The sequence below is a fragment of the Chiloscyllium plagiosum genome, unplaced genomic scaffold, assembly GCF_037043375.1.
Source record: "Chiloscyllium plagiosum isolate Xiang-an unplaced genomic scaffold, Cpla_swu_hap1 HiC_scaffold_4, whole genome shotgun sequence".
NCBI classification, from domain to species: domain Eukaryota; kingdom Metazoa; phylum Chordata; class Chondrichthyes; order Orectolobiformes; family Hemiscylliidae; genus Chiloscyllium; species Chiloscyllium plagiosum.
Window position 1 is genome coordinate 40,650,770 of NW_028270142.1, and position 13,968 is coordinate 40,664,737.

The window sequence follows — 13,968 nt, forward strand, 5'->3', positions numbered from 1 at the left end:
AGAATCGACGTTTCGGGCATTAGAAGAAGGGCTAATGCCCGAAATGTCGATTCTCCTGTTCCCTGGATGCTGCCTGACCTGCTGCGCTTTTCCAGCAACACATTTCCATCTCTGATCTCCAGCATCTGCAGACCTCACTTTCTCCTCATAGGTTTGTTAAAGGCCATTTGTTTTTGACGAAGATGATTGAGTTTTTTGATGAGGCAGCAGAGAGAATGGATGACAGTAACATCGGCATTTATTACCCTTCAGGATTGTTAGTCTAAGTGAAGTCCAGAGAATAGGGACAATGCAACACAGATACAAAGGCATGGAAAACGTAGTTGTGAATGACGGCTTTTTAGACTGAAAGGAAGACACAGATGAAATCTCCATAGTTCAGCACAAGGACCACTGCTGTTTATGATATACATTAATTACTTAGACTTAGGGGTAAAGGGCACAAGTTTGAAACTTGCAGATGGCATGAATCATGGAAGTAAAGTTAACAGTCAGAAATGTGGTATCAATCCTCAATAGGGCATAGATTGCTGGACTCGATGGATACATAACAAATATAATTCAACTCAGAACACTTTGGCAAGAAGAATGAGGAAAGACAATACAAGCTGAATGGAAGAGTTTCAAAGAGGATGCATTAAGAGAGAGCACCCGAGCAGAGAATCCATTTCTAATGTTTGAAAGCTTGATAACTGGAGAATAACAAGATTTAAAATGATTGATAAAAGTAGTGGAGGCAACATATTCAACAGTTACCATCTGAAGGAAATTGGATAAATATCTGAAGAAGAAAAACATTGCAGTGACACAGGGGAAGATGGAACCAGTGGGTTCAAAAGAGAAAATCCTGGAAAATCTCAGCAGGTCTGGCAGCATCTGTAAGGAGAGAAAAGAGCTGATGTTTCGAGTCTAACTGACCCTTTGTCAAAGCATGAACTGGGTTATTGTTTGAAAGAACATGCACAAACTGAAGGAATTTCATCTGTGCAGTACCATTCTATAATTTTCCCTGGAAAAACAGATTGTCCTTACCTGAAGCTTTTCTAAAATTCTGCTTACCCTTTTTGTGGCTCAGAATAGAATCATCAGGTTGTAAATCCGAGCAGTTGGAGATGGGGCTAATTCCTACCAGTAAGGCATTCTAGGGACAAACAGATAGCAACACAGAGATTATGGTCCAATAAAAGACCAAAGTCCATATAGTTCACTCTCCACCAACCTGCACTATCATAATACAATCATAATGGAATGACCACAGTAATAAATTTCTGCCAGTGAGTCTGTAACAGAGGCCAATATGAGGAAAACCCCCTGTGGTCAAACAGCTTTGGAAACACGATGTTCCCCTGTTCCTACTGAGACACCTCCAATTACCACATGATATTTCTCAAATTACTCAAACCCCCTTTCCCAAAATGTACTTTTCTCAGGGCAATCTCTCTAATTTGCATCTGAATGAATCAGTATTCCCACTGTCTCCTTCATAGCCCGCTTGCACTGATTAACCACTCACTCAGTGAAATATTATTCCTGCAGATTGGTTCCTGGTTACCCCCATCTGTTAATTCTGGATCATTAATCCACGCAACAAACAAAAAAAAATCATTGATAGAACTTAACAATATTTCTTCTATTTTCTGCCCTTAGACTGGTCAAACCTCTCAGTGCCATCAATCCATGAGAGGTAGCACATGGAGATAGGTCAGCAAGCCACCCATGTTGTCAGTGAGGTGGACCACGGATGGGAGCTGGCTTACAGCAGCTCAGAGTCTACCTGAGGGAGTGTGAGCTGAGGATATCCTACAGCCGGGATCAGACATCTGCTCGGCCCCTTCTGAAACATCAAGTGTTTGTTACACTCCCCAACCCTCAGCACAGTGTTTATTTAGCCGCGTAGTAATATTATAACACTCCTGCCAGCCCTGCATTTATATAACCTACCTAGCCAATGTTTTTAGTATTCTAATCACCCTCCCAGCAATTTTATAACAACCCCGGCTGAATAATTTTATAACACCTTCTCAGTCCTGTGATCTTATCCCTAAGAGCCCAGTGTTTATCTAAAGCCCCCAACCAGTTCAGTGGGTTTATAAACGGCCCCAAAATCAGTAATTTTATAACACCCACCCAGCCCAATGTTTGTATAAATGTATGCCACTGCAGTAATTTTGTAAACTATTCACCCCACAGTTCAGTGATTTTATAACCCCCAGCCCAGTTTAGTGTTTTTATAAATTCCTCCCACCCCCTGCCGAGTAATTTCACAATCACACTTTGAGAGTGACCAGCATGTGATAAGCACAATGGCGGGGACCACGCTGTCCATCTCATCCTCTCCCATCCTTCCACTCTCCTCACCTCAGACCTTACACTGCCTCAGTGGGAGGCACTGCCCAGCACCGAACCGTTTGTCTGCACTCAGCTGCAAACAGTAATGTCTGGTCTTCAGTTGTCTTGGACTCCCCTCACCACTGCACCAAGACCTTACACTGCTAAGCCTGTGCGGTAGCTGGTGTGCAGTGGTTTCCCCATATTAAAAGACCTCACACACAGGCATCTTCCACAACTCAGGATGAAATTCGGGACCTGGAATATCATGACCACTATGAACAGTGCCGCCAGTGACAGACTGGAATGCTGCTCTGCCATCATTGCCGGGGAGCTCAGGACATTGACATCACCGTCCTGAGTGAAACCGGGCAGGCAGGGGAAGGACAGCTCAGAGAGCAAGGTGATGGCTAAACCTTTCTCTGGAAAGGAAGGGCCAATGAACAGTGCTGCATCCATGGAGTTGGCTTTGCCATCAATAATGAACTGTTGGACCAAAGGTATCCCCCTGCAGAGTAATCAAATCCCTCATGACACTCCGATTCATGCGTGCTTGGTAGCAATATGTCATGTATTCAGTGTATACTGACCAACGCTTGATGCAGAAGCTGAGGACAAGGAGGAATTGTACTCCAACCTTGACCAATTTCTCTCACGGGTCCCTGAAGTAGACAAAATAATCATCCTTGGTGACTTCAATGCCAGGTTTGGCAGAGGTCAGACTGTTGGGGCGATATAATCAGCAAAGTGGGTGTAGGAAGCAAAACTCCATGAGCACCTTTCTCCTGACCGAATGCCACGACCACAACCACCTCATCACCAACACACTGTTCTGCCGGAGGGACAAATACAAGACAAAATGGCAGCACCCATGCTCCAAACACTGGCATCTCCTTGACTATGTCAACATCAGAGCGAGGGTTTGGAAAGACATTAGAATCACCCACGTCATGATCGGAGCTGACAACTACTGGATGGGGCTTGCCTTATCGAGCCAGGATCACCATAAATGTAGCCCTGCCGCAGCAGAGACAACATGGAACATAGAACATAGAGCAATACAGCACAGAACAGGCCCTTCGGCCCACGATGTTGTGCCGAACATTTGTCCTAGCTTAAGCACCTATCCATGTACCTATCCCATTGCCGCTTAAAGGTCACCAATGATTCTGACTCTGCCACTCCCACAGGCAGCACATTCGATGCCCCCACTACTTTCTGGGTAAAGAACCTACCCCTGACATCCCCCCTATACCTTCCACCCTTCACCTTAAATTTATGTCCCCTTGTAACACTCTGTTGTACCTGGGGAAAAAGTCTCTGACTGTCTACTCTATCTATTCCCCTGATCATCTTATACACCTCTATCAAGTCACCCCTCATCCTTCGCCGTTCCAATGAGAAAAGGCCTAGCACTCTCAACCTATCCTCGTACAACCTATTCTCCATTCCAGGCAACATCCTGGTAAATCTCCTCTGCACCCTCTCCAAAGCTTCCACATCTTTCCTAAAATGAGGCAACCAGAACTGCACACAGTACTCCAAATGTGGCCTTACCAAGGTCCTGTACAGCTGCAACATCACCTCACGACTCTTGAATTCAATCCCTCTGCTAATGAACGCTAATACACCATAGGCCTTCTTACAACTTCTATCCACCTGAGTGGCAACTTTCAAAGAGCTATGAACATAGACCCCAAGATCCCTCTGCTCCTCACCTTACTAAGAACCCTACCGTTAACCCTGTATTCCACATTCTTATTTGTCCTTCCAAAATGGACAACCTCACACTTGACAGAGTTGAACTCCATCTGCCACTCCTCAGCCCAGTTCTGCTTCATATCTAAGTCCCTTTGCAGCCGACAACAGCCCTCCTCACTATCCACAACTCCACCAATCTTCATATCATCTGCAAATTTACTGACCCACCCTTCGACTCCCTCTTCCAAGTCATTAATAAAAATTACAAACAGCAGAGGACCCAGAACTGATCCCTGTGGAACTCCACTTGTAACTGGGCTCCAGGCTGAATATTTACCATCTACCACCACTCTCTGACTTCGACCAGTTAGCCAGTTCTCTATCCAACTGGTCAAATTTCCCACTATCCCATGCCTCCTGACTTTCCGCATAAGCCTACCATGGGGAACCTTATCAAATGCCTTACTAAAATCCATGTACACTACATCCACTGCTCTACCCTCATCCACGTGCTTGGTCACCTCCTCAAAGAATTCAATAAGACTTGTAAGGCAAGACCTACCCCTCACAAATCCTGCTGGCTGTCCCTAATCAAGAAGTGTCTTTCCAGATACTCATAAATCCTATCCCTCAGTACCCTTTCCATTACTTTGCCTACCACTGAAGTAAGACTAACTGGCTTGTAATTCCCGGGGTTATCCCTATTCCCTTTTTTGAACAGGGGCACAACATTCGCCACTCTCCAGTCCCCTGGCACCACCCCTGTTGACAGTGAAGACGAAAAGATCATTGCCAATGGTTCTGCAATTTCCTGTCTTGCTTCCCACATAATCCTAGGATATATCCCGTCAGGCCCGGGGGACTTGTCTATCCTCAAGTTTTTCAAAATGCCCAACACATCTTCCTTCCTAACAAGTATCTCCTCTAGCTTACCAGTCCGTTTCATACTCTCCTCTTCAACAATACGGTCCCTCTCATTTGTAAATACTGAAGAAAAGTACTCATTCAAGACCTCTCCTATCTCTTCCAACTCAATACACAGTCTCCCACTACTGTCCTTGATCGGACCTACCCTCGTTCTCATCATTCTCATGTTTCTCAGATACGTATAAAAGGCCTTGGGGTTATCCTTGATCCTACCCGCCAAAGATTTTTCATGCCCTCTCTTAGCTCTCCTAATCCCCTTCTTCAGCTCCCTCCTGGCTATCCTGTATCCCTCCAATGCTCTGTCTGAACCTTGTTTCCTCAACTTTATGTAAGCCTCCTTCTTCCTCCTTACAAGACATTCAGCCTCCCTCGTCAACCAAGGTTCCCTCACACGACCATCTCTTTCCTGCCTGACAGGTACATACATATCAAGGACACGTCGTATCTATTCCTGGAAAAAGTTCCACATTTCAACGACATCCTTCCCTGACAGCCTATGCTTCCAATTTATGCTCCTCAGATCCTGTCTTGCAGCATCATATTTACCCTCCCCCCAATTGTAAAACCTGCCCTGTTGCATGCACCTATCTCTCTCCATAACCAAGGTGAAAGTCACAGAATTGTGGTCACCATCACCAAAATGCTCACCCACTAACAAGCCCATCACTTGTCCCGGTTCGTTACCAAGTACCAAATCCAATATGGCCTTCCCTCTGGTCGGACAATCTACATACTGAGTTAGAAATGCTTCCTGGATGCACTGCACAAACACCGCCCTGTCCAATCTACTTGATCTAAAGAGCTTCCAATCAATATTTGGGAAGTTGAAATCGCCCATGACTACTACCCTGTAGCTTCTGCACCTTTCCAAAATCTGTTTCCCAATCTGTTTCTCCACATCTCTGCTGCTATTGGGGGGCTTAAAGTAAACATCCAACAAGGTGACTGCTCCTTTCCTATTTCTGACTTCAGCCCATACTACCTCCAAAGGCAGATCCCCCTCGAACTACCTTTCTGCAGCAGAAGCAGTGCTTCAAGAAGATCAACATAGAGGTCGCCAAGAGCCGGAAAACAGAGCTTCATACAATCAGCTCGCCTCCACACACCTAGCGAGCCCTAGCAACACCGAGTCACAGGGTTCCAACAGCGTCTAGTCTGCCCTCAAGGCCACCATCATCAATGTCTGCAAAAACTCAATCGGTCACTTAACCAGTGTGAGAGACGATTTCGGTACAAACAATTGAGATGTGCATGACCCCAAAGTCTAAGGGGAATAGAACCATAGGGGTAGGGTAAAACATGCTTCTCTATAATAAAGGACGAGACATCTGCTGCTACGGATTGATAAGACCACTCACATAGACAGAGTAGAAAAACAAGTCCTTGATTGATAAGACCACTAACTCTGACAGAGAAGAATAAGTCCTTGACTGATAAGACTACAGGGTAGAAAAACAACTCGGGAAACTGTTGCAGACTTTGTGAGAATGTGAACCTCGTGACTCTTTAGAGCTATAGAGGGGAGGGACTTGTACTGTATTTAATCAGAAACATTGTTAGCCTGGGGCGCCTTTTTCTCAGAAGGGTGCCCAACTCTGCAGACTTGCTAATAAAACTTTGTTTTCCTGAATTTGTCTAGAGCAATTATTGAGAAGCGATTTTCGTTTCTAACAACCAGGAAACACCAAAACAGCTTTGATGAGAACGATCAGAAGATCTGAGTACTGATAAGCATAAAGTACATGGCATTTCTGAGTGTAAAACAGCAACCACGCATGGAAGAGAAAAGGCAGACCAACAAGTGACTGAAGTTATTGATAAAGAGACCCATTTTCGCCTCCAGTGTGCTAGTGCAGCCTTCAACCACCTGAGGATAAGGGTATTTGAGGACAACAACGTCAGATCCAACATCAAGCTCATACTATACAGAGCTATGGTGGTTCCCACCCTCCTGTATGCCTCAGGTGCTGGAGCAGTACCACCAACAGTGCCTATGCAAGATCCTGAGCATCCATTGGGAACACAGATGCACTCACATCAGCATCCCCAGAATTGAGGCACTGACCATCCTTGATCAGCTGTGATGGGCTGGCACATCATCCTTTTGTCTGAGATGAGACTCCCCAAAGTGGGTCAAGTGGGAGATGGAACGAGGCAGGGAGACACTAGGCACACAGACACACAAGGTGGCTGCTGAGCCATAAGTTGGCCACTTGACACACAAGATAGCCATCAGACCACAACATGAAGATACACAGCAGAGCAAACATCTACATTGCCTAGGGCCACCAGAATGCCAGCACAATGCACTCACAACCTAATTGATTAGTTTAGACAGGCTGGGGGACAGAATACACATGAGTAGTGTATACTGCCCACTGAAGTGTCTGGGTCCAGCCAACACCTTTGATAGAAATGCTAACAGTCTGATACAGACTCAGTATAGCGATAACAGCCATGGCTGCAGTAACCATTCTTCTCAGGAAGAGCAATTAGCACCCCTTATTACAGTAATGGACTTCCACGCAGACATTGAAATTGACAATGTCTGTACTGAAACTGAAAACGACCGCACTGAAATTAACAGAGACTGCGTTGGAACTGACAATGACTGCAGTGAAACTATCAATGATTCTGCAATATTTACAATTAGAAAAAACCACGTTACAAAGACAAGAACCTCATCACTGACCTATTGTATCACAAAATGCATAAAAGTATCTTGACATGTGCTCCAGGTTGAGAGAAGAATCGCAGCTGACCACTGTGCTGTTGGTGACTTTCTCTCCCCGGAGCTTCAGTATTTCCTTGTACAATAAACACTGTCATTGAACCCCCAACTCTGACTCCGAGGCTGGTGGATTCTCCCCACAACACAGGCATTCTACCACCGGGTGAAATGGCAGGCGAGCCCCAGTTGAAAAAGGAAACACTTCAGGGGTATCCACATGGGCTCACTGGTGAAGTGCAGCATTACCACCGACACCTGGGAATCACTGACCCAAGACCATCCAAAGTGGAGGAGCAGCATCTGGGAAAGTGCTTCTTGAGATGTGCCATCAGGAAAACGCAGAAGCCAGGCGAATATTAAGGAGCGCGATACCACACCAATGCCTCACCCACCCCATCCCACAACCATCTTTTGCCCCAAGTGTGGCAGTGTCTGCGGAAGCTGCATTAGACTGTACAGCCACCAACAGACTCACCCTGAGAGTGGAAGAGAGTGATCTTGTCTGCAAATGACCGCCAGTGGTACCAATTTGATTCTCACCCGCGGTCCAGCCAACAGGGCCCCTGAGTTGCTTTTATTTTGGAACTGTGGATAGTGATGGTATAGACTCAAATTGCAATTCATCACATAGCTGACTAGGAATTATTCCCATTCTTAATCAATGTCCAGTATTGGAAGGATTTACAAGTTGATACTCAACCTGTTTGGCAATGTTATGAATGTACCTTCCTTGGCTATCAAGTCCTGGAGTGGGACCTTAACCTAGAACATTTGGTTTGGAGGTTGACACACTACCCAATGTGCCACAAGACTCCTATAATGCAATGATATCAAAATTACAGATGCAAATCACTGCCAGTCTTGACTATATGAAAATAACCATGCCAAATTTCTGTAAAACTTCCAAATAAATATGAATGTAAACAGTTGAATGTTGAGCAATCATAATATAACAGGATAAGATGGCCTACACTAATAAGAATGCGCTTGCTCGATATCCTCGGTCCAGATGCTGAGGATCCATATATCATTGAAAAAATACTCAATTTATTTTCCATCAGAGTTACATTGGAAATTTGTATCGATCCCTCAGTCTGAAATAAAAAAAAGACTTGTTAGGTTGTATTTTGGATGGTTTAAATTGTGCCCCATTGGGCAGAAGATGCATTGCACTAACTCACTGAGCCTCCTTGAAGATTACCTTCCAAATTTGCAAACCCTACTAATAGATACATGGGACCACCATCTGCACATTCTCCTTTAAGTATCTCACCATTCTGACTTGAAAATATTATCAATGTTCCTTCAGTGTCACTGGGTCATAATCCTGGAACTCCCTAACAGCACTCTGGGCATCCCTCCACACCAAAAGCTGAAGTAATCCAAGGAAGTAGTCCACTGCCAACTTCCGCAGGGCAAATAGGAACAGACAACAGATGTTGGATACCCACACTCCATGAAAGAATAAAAGAAAAAAACTCCCAAGCCAGAGGAAATAATTCCTCTCTATTTACCCAAACAAGTGCTGATTAGCATTTTAAATATAGGGTCATATAGTACGGAAACAGACCAGTTGGTCCAACCAGTCCATGCTGACCATAATTGCAAACTATACTTGCCCCATCTACCTGTGCTTGGCCATATCCCTCCAAACATTTCTTATTCATGTACTTATCTAAATGTCTTTTAAATGTTGTAACTGTACCCAAATCCACCACTTCTTCCAGAAGTTCATTCCACACAGGAAGCACATTGTGTAAAAAACAAACTACCCCTCACGTCTTTTTTAAATCCTTCAACTTCCCCTTTAAAATATGCCCCCTAGTCTTGAAATCCCCTACCTTGGAAAAATACACCTGTCATCCACCTCATTACTTTGTAAACCTCTACAACGTCACCTTTCAACTTTCTGTGCTTCAGTGAAAAAGGTCCCAGCCTATCCAAGCTCCATTCCCGGCAACATCCTGCTAAATCTCTTCAAACACAGTCCAGCTTAATAATTATATTCTACCCATAACAGTTCAATTAGATCATCCCCTAACTTTACAAACTGAAGTGAGTTTTTAAAAAAAAATCAAAATCACATTCCTTGTATCTTATCATTCTGGTGAATTTGTGCTACTGGCAAGTTGCTGCGTACACCATGACCTTATAGCAGTTGAGTATAAATACAAGTTGTTGTTGTGTCTATACGTAATATGGATGTTGTCATTTTAAATGTTAATGATTTTTTTACCCCTGCAATCTTGGTCTCCATTATTGTAAATTTAATTTTCAAATCATTCTGCGTATTGATGAGAAGAAAAACATGTTGCCATAGCCTTTCCCTTTTCACTCATCAGGGGAAACTGAAGAAGGCCAAATTTCAAACAATCACACTATTTATTATGGCTGGAGTAAAGGCTTCTTTTTTTTTAAGTTCCCTCAGAGCCAGCTTTCAGAGTGAACAGAACTTCTGCCATGGTGAAAGCAACAGGAATGTATAGCTTCTTAATGCCTGGGTAATTCAAAGTAGACACAAGGCTTGAACATGTTTGTTTTACTTGTAGAGGAATGGATCATTGTGTATGAATGCACCTCCAAACGACTATGTCTGAGTGATCTACTCACACCAAGCATTCAGCATGAGGTAACTTAAGTTTCTATTAAAGGCTCAAACAGCACTGAGTAAACATTTTTTTTCAGTTGACCTGAATGAATAGCTCCCAAAGAATTTTAAAATGATAGTGTCCTTTCACCTGGAAGTATATTCCATATTCCCAGCATTTCCAGATCGTGAATCCTTGGATAAGGCTGCAAGTAGGAAAACCATTTCTGTTCATGTAAATACCATACTGTCCTCCATGGGCCTCATTATTAAACCAGGCCTCATCGGGATTTGAATGCTCTGTAGACAATGAGACAATAATTAGTTGATGGTTCATTTCCTTTATAAATTTCAGTTCATTCAAAATTCTAGTGGCAATGTCTTAGTTTGTAATATATCCTATCCCCTGTCACCCCTCTGCTCACTGATATAGTTTGGCATCTGGTTAAGCAATTCCTCAATTTTATAATTCTCATCCTTGTTTTCAAATCCTTCCAATGGGCTTCCCTATCTGAGGAATCTCAGCTTGCATGCCTCTGTGATCTCTGAACTTGCTTTATTCTGGACTCCTGACTATGCGCAATTTTAATCACTCAACCCTGGCTCTAAGTCCTGAATTCCCATACTCCACTCTCTGTCTCTCCACCTTTTGTCACATCTTTGATCATCTGTCCTAATTCTCAAGTGGCTTGATGTCTGACTTGCTTTTATAGCTCTGATGAAATGTCTTCAAATATTGTAGAATGTTAAATTTGCCACATAGGTGCAAGTTTTTCGTTGTATATCTTATCATCAAGCATTTATCATTTTGCTGTCTCTGCTGGGGAGGGGTGTATAAAGTTGCTCAATAGTGGTTACCTGAAATTGAACATATCCTAGTCTTAGTGCAACGCACAGCAGTAAGATGGTGATCAGAATGGAGGGAACTCACTTCACCCTTATAATCAAATGTCTCCTTTCTTCATCACTGTAATAACATCTAATCCCACAAGGATAAACACAATCTGGGACAGAATTAATAATCACTCAGATGAATGCAGGTTAATTAAAGAAGCCTGGCATGGCTTTGTTAAGGATTAATCATGTTTAACTAACTTACTAGAGTTTGTTAATGAGGAACAGTGAGGGTTGACGAAAGTAATGCCAATGAGATGGTGTACAGAAATTTCCAAAGAACCATCTGATAAAGTTTGCACAACAGACCTGTGAGTTAGAGCTCATGGAGTAAAAGCAAAAGGAGCAACGAGGTGATGAAATTGGCTAAGTGACAGGACACAGACAATAGTGAACAAATGCGTTTTGGATTAGAGGAAAGTTCACAATGGAGGTGTCAGGAGTTTTAGGACCTCGGCTGTTCCTGTTTATATTAATCATCAAGAATTTAGTATACAGGGTTTTAAAACGCTCAGCAGTATTTCATTATTTTTATTTTATTATTTTATCAATTTTTGTTTGGAGCCATGAATTGGGAACTGTAAACTAAAAATGATTTTGGACTCTCAATAACAGTTTTTATTAAAATGGAAAACATACCAAACATGTTTTGTTTATTTGAGAGGCCATGTCTGGAAGTTAATTGCAAGTTGATTCCTGATCAAAGGTTCAGGAGATGTTTTGTCACCAGGGAACAGCAATATGTTTAAACAGATAACAGAAGTTGACTATTAACAAGGTCAGTACCTGAAAATTGGTTCCAACAAGTCTGGAAAAGAACTTATAGAAAATACTGAATGATAACTGGACCACATGGGGAAGATGATCAGTCTATCAGGGAGTGGTCAGAGTTTAAATTGGGTTTTGGACAGTATTTCTGTGAAAAGGAGTCTGGCTACTGAAGTTATAGCATGAAGGTTTGAAAACACTCTGCCTAACCTCCCAGGAACAGCTCTTTGAAGTTCAGAGAATAGAAAACTAAGTAATAAATATTACTGCCTTTATCTGAATGATCTATACAGATGACAATGATCAACATCTTCAGAAACTATCACCTATGCCTGTGGAACAACACATTGTGAAAACCACTCAACTAATCTGGCCAGTTTGTTATTTTCTTTTACTTGACCATTAACCATGATTTTCTGACAGTCTTTTTGAGTGAATGGGGTTGAAAATAAAGGTTTTGGGGTGTATAACATAGACCAATTAGATGACTTTATCATTTAATTTTTTTTTGCCCTGTTAAAATTCTGATATTGTTCATAAGCTGCTAAGTCTTTAGTTTAAGATGCAGACCAATGTCTGGAATTGATTATTTACAGAGTCTGGGATTGTTTATTCAAACGTTTGGTTGGTAACAATTGGGGTCAATTTTGAGGCTACTGTATTTGAAAGTTTAATTTTATTGTGTTTTGAATACAAAGGCAGAAAGGCTGATTTGGTTCAGCTGTCTGTCTCCATGTCACAATAAGGGCACAATTTCAAAATTACTGGATAACAAAATAAAAGTGGACATTTTGTGGTCTGTGACAAGAAGCTATGGAAAAACATGTAAAGGACACAGTCAGAATGGATGGACAACTGACAATTGAAATTTAATGCAGGAAAGGGTGAAGTGATTCATTTTCATAGGAAGAATGTGGCAAGGGAACAATTCTAAAAGGGTGCCGGTGCAGTGATCCTGAGGGGTGTATCTGCAAAAATTATTGAAGCTGACAGGATATTAATTAAGAAAGCATATGGAATGAATAGAGGCAGAGGACAAAAACAAGGAAGTTATGATACACCTGTAGAGAATACTAATGCAGCCTCTGTGCAGTACTGAAACGAATCTTCCCAGTCAACGTGTACATTGGTGGGAGAGTTAAGATCAGCAGTAATGAGATTCTCAGATTTATGAGCAAAATATCTGATTCTTCAACCAAGTATTGAACAGACAGACAAGAATCTTGATAGTGACTGTAAAAGGCTTATTTGCATGTATGAGCATGTTATTATTAACAGTTTCCAATTCTCCCACTGATTGGATTGAAACCTGGCAGCAACAATTCCCAACATGAAAATCAGAGCAGTTAACTGGCTCACCACTTGTTCCTTTTCGGACAGCACTTGCCAACACCACAGGTGGCAGAGATTGTTCTCCCACCCCCACCATAGCCTGACCAACTTACAATATGGTCCTGCTCTTTAATGCTGTACTTTGGAGTGCACAATCACCTTTCACTGCAACGCTGCTGCCAGGTCACTTTGTACATAGGGTCAAGCCCCATCTCATGAACTGGAGCAGGCTGTATTCCAGGAATCCTGTTTGCTCACTCATTTTCTCTTCCTGTTCCCTATCTACTGTTTAGTGTAGACAGAAAACCTGCAGGCAGCATATCAAGGTTGTCAGCAGTCATCAGTCAAGGATGTGGACATGCTGCTATATGGCACCATGTTACATCAATTCCCTACCTGTGCCATGTAAGACAGCATTTGTGCTAACTTGGCCCCTTGCCGTGCCATCAGGATCCTGAATGACCTGTTCCATAGGGTGGTACAGAGGCATGACTTCCTCTTGCCCCAGCAGCAGCACTGGAGACGACAACACCAGACCGTGCCAGCCTTGTCTGAGGTTACCTCCCGGTAAAGCAGTCTCAGCTATTTGAAGGAATGCCCGGCTTTATACAAACAAGGTTAATGTCCTTTTCCATTTCACTATCATGAGTACCACCATTTTCACTCTGATACCTCGCACTCACTTGATCTCTGCTACTCA

The 13,968-nt window shown here is 42.9% G+C and overlaps 1 protein-coding gene across 2 annotated transcripts in view; it reads right to left on the reverse strand.

Moving 5' to 3' along the window:
• LOC122549503 (fibrocystin-L-like) overlaps window positions 1-13,968 on the reverse strand; it is a 243,183-nt gene that overhangs the window by 30,680 nt on the left and 198,535 nt on the right. For both annotated transcript variants that reach the window (XM_087986185.1, XM_087986184.1), the window contains exons 65-67: window positions 10,426-10,574; window positions 8,659-8,781; window positions 1,060-1,141 (exon numbers count right to left, since the gene is read on the reverse strand). In XM_087986185.1, coding sequence (XP_087842311.1) covers window positions 1,060-1,141; window positions 8,659-8,781; window positions 10,426-10,574 — 354 coding nt within the window. The remainder of the gene's footprint in view (window positions 1-1,059; window positions 1,142-8,658; window positions 8,782-10,425; window positions 10,575-13,968) is intronic.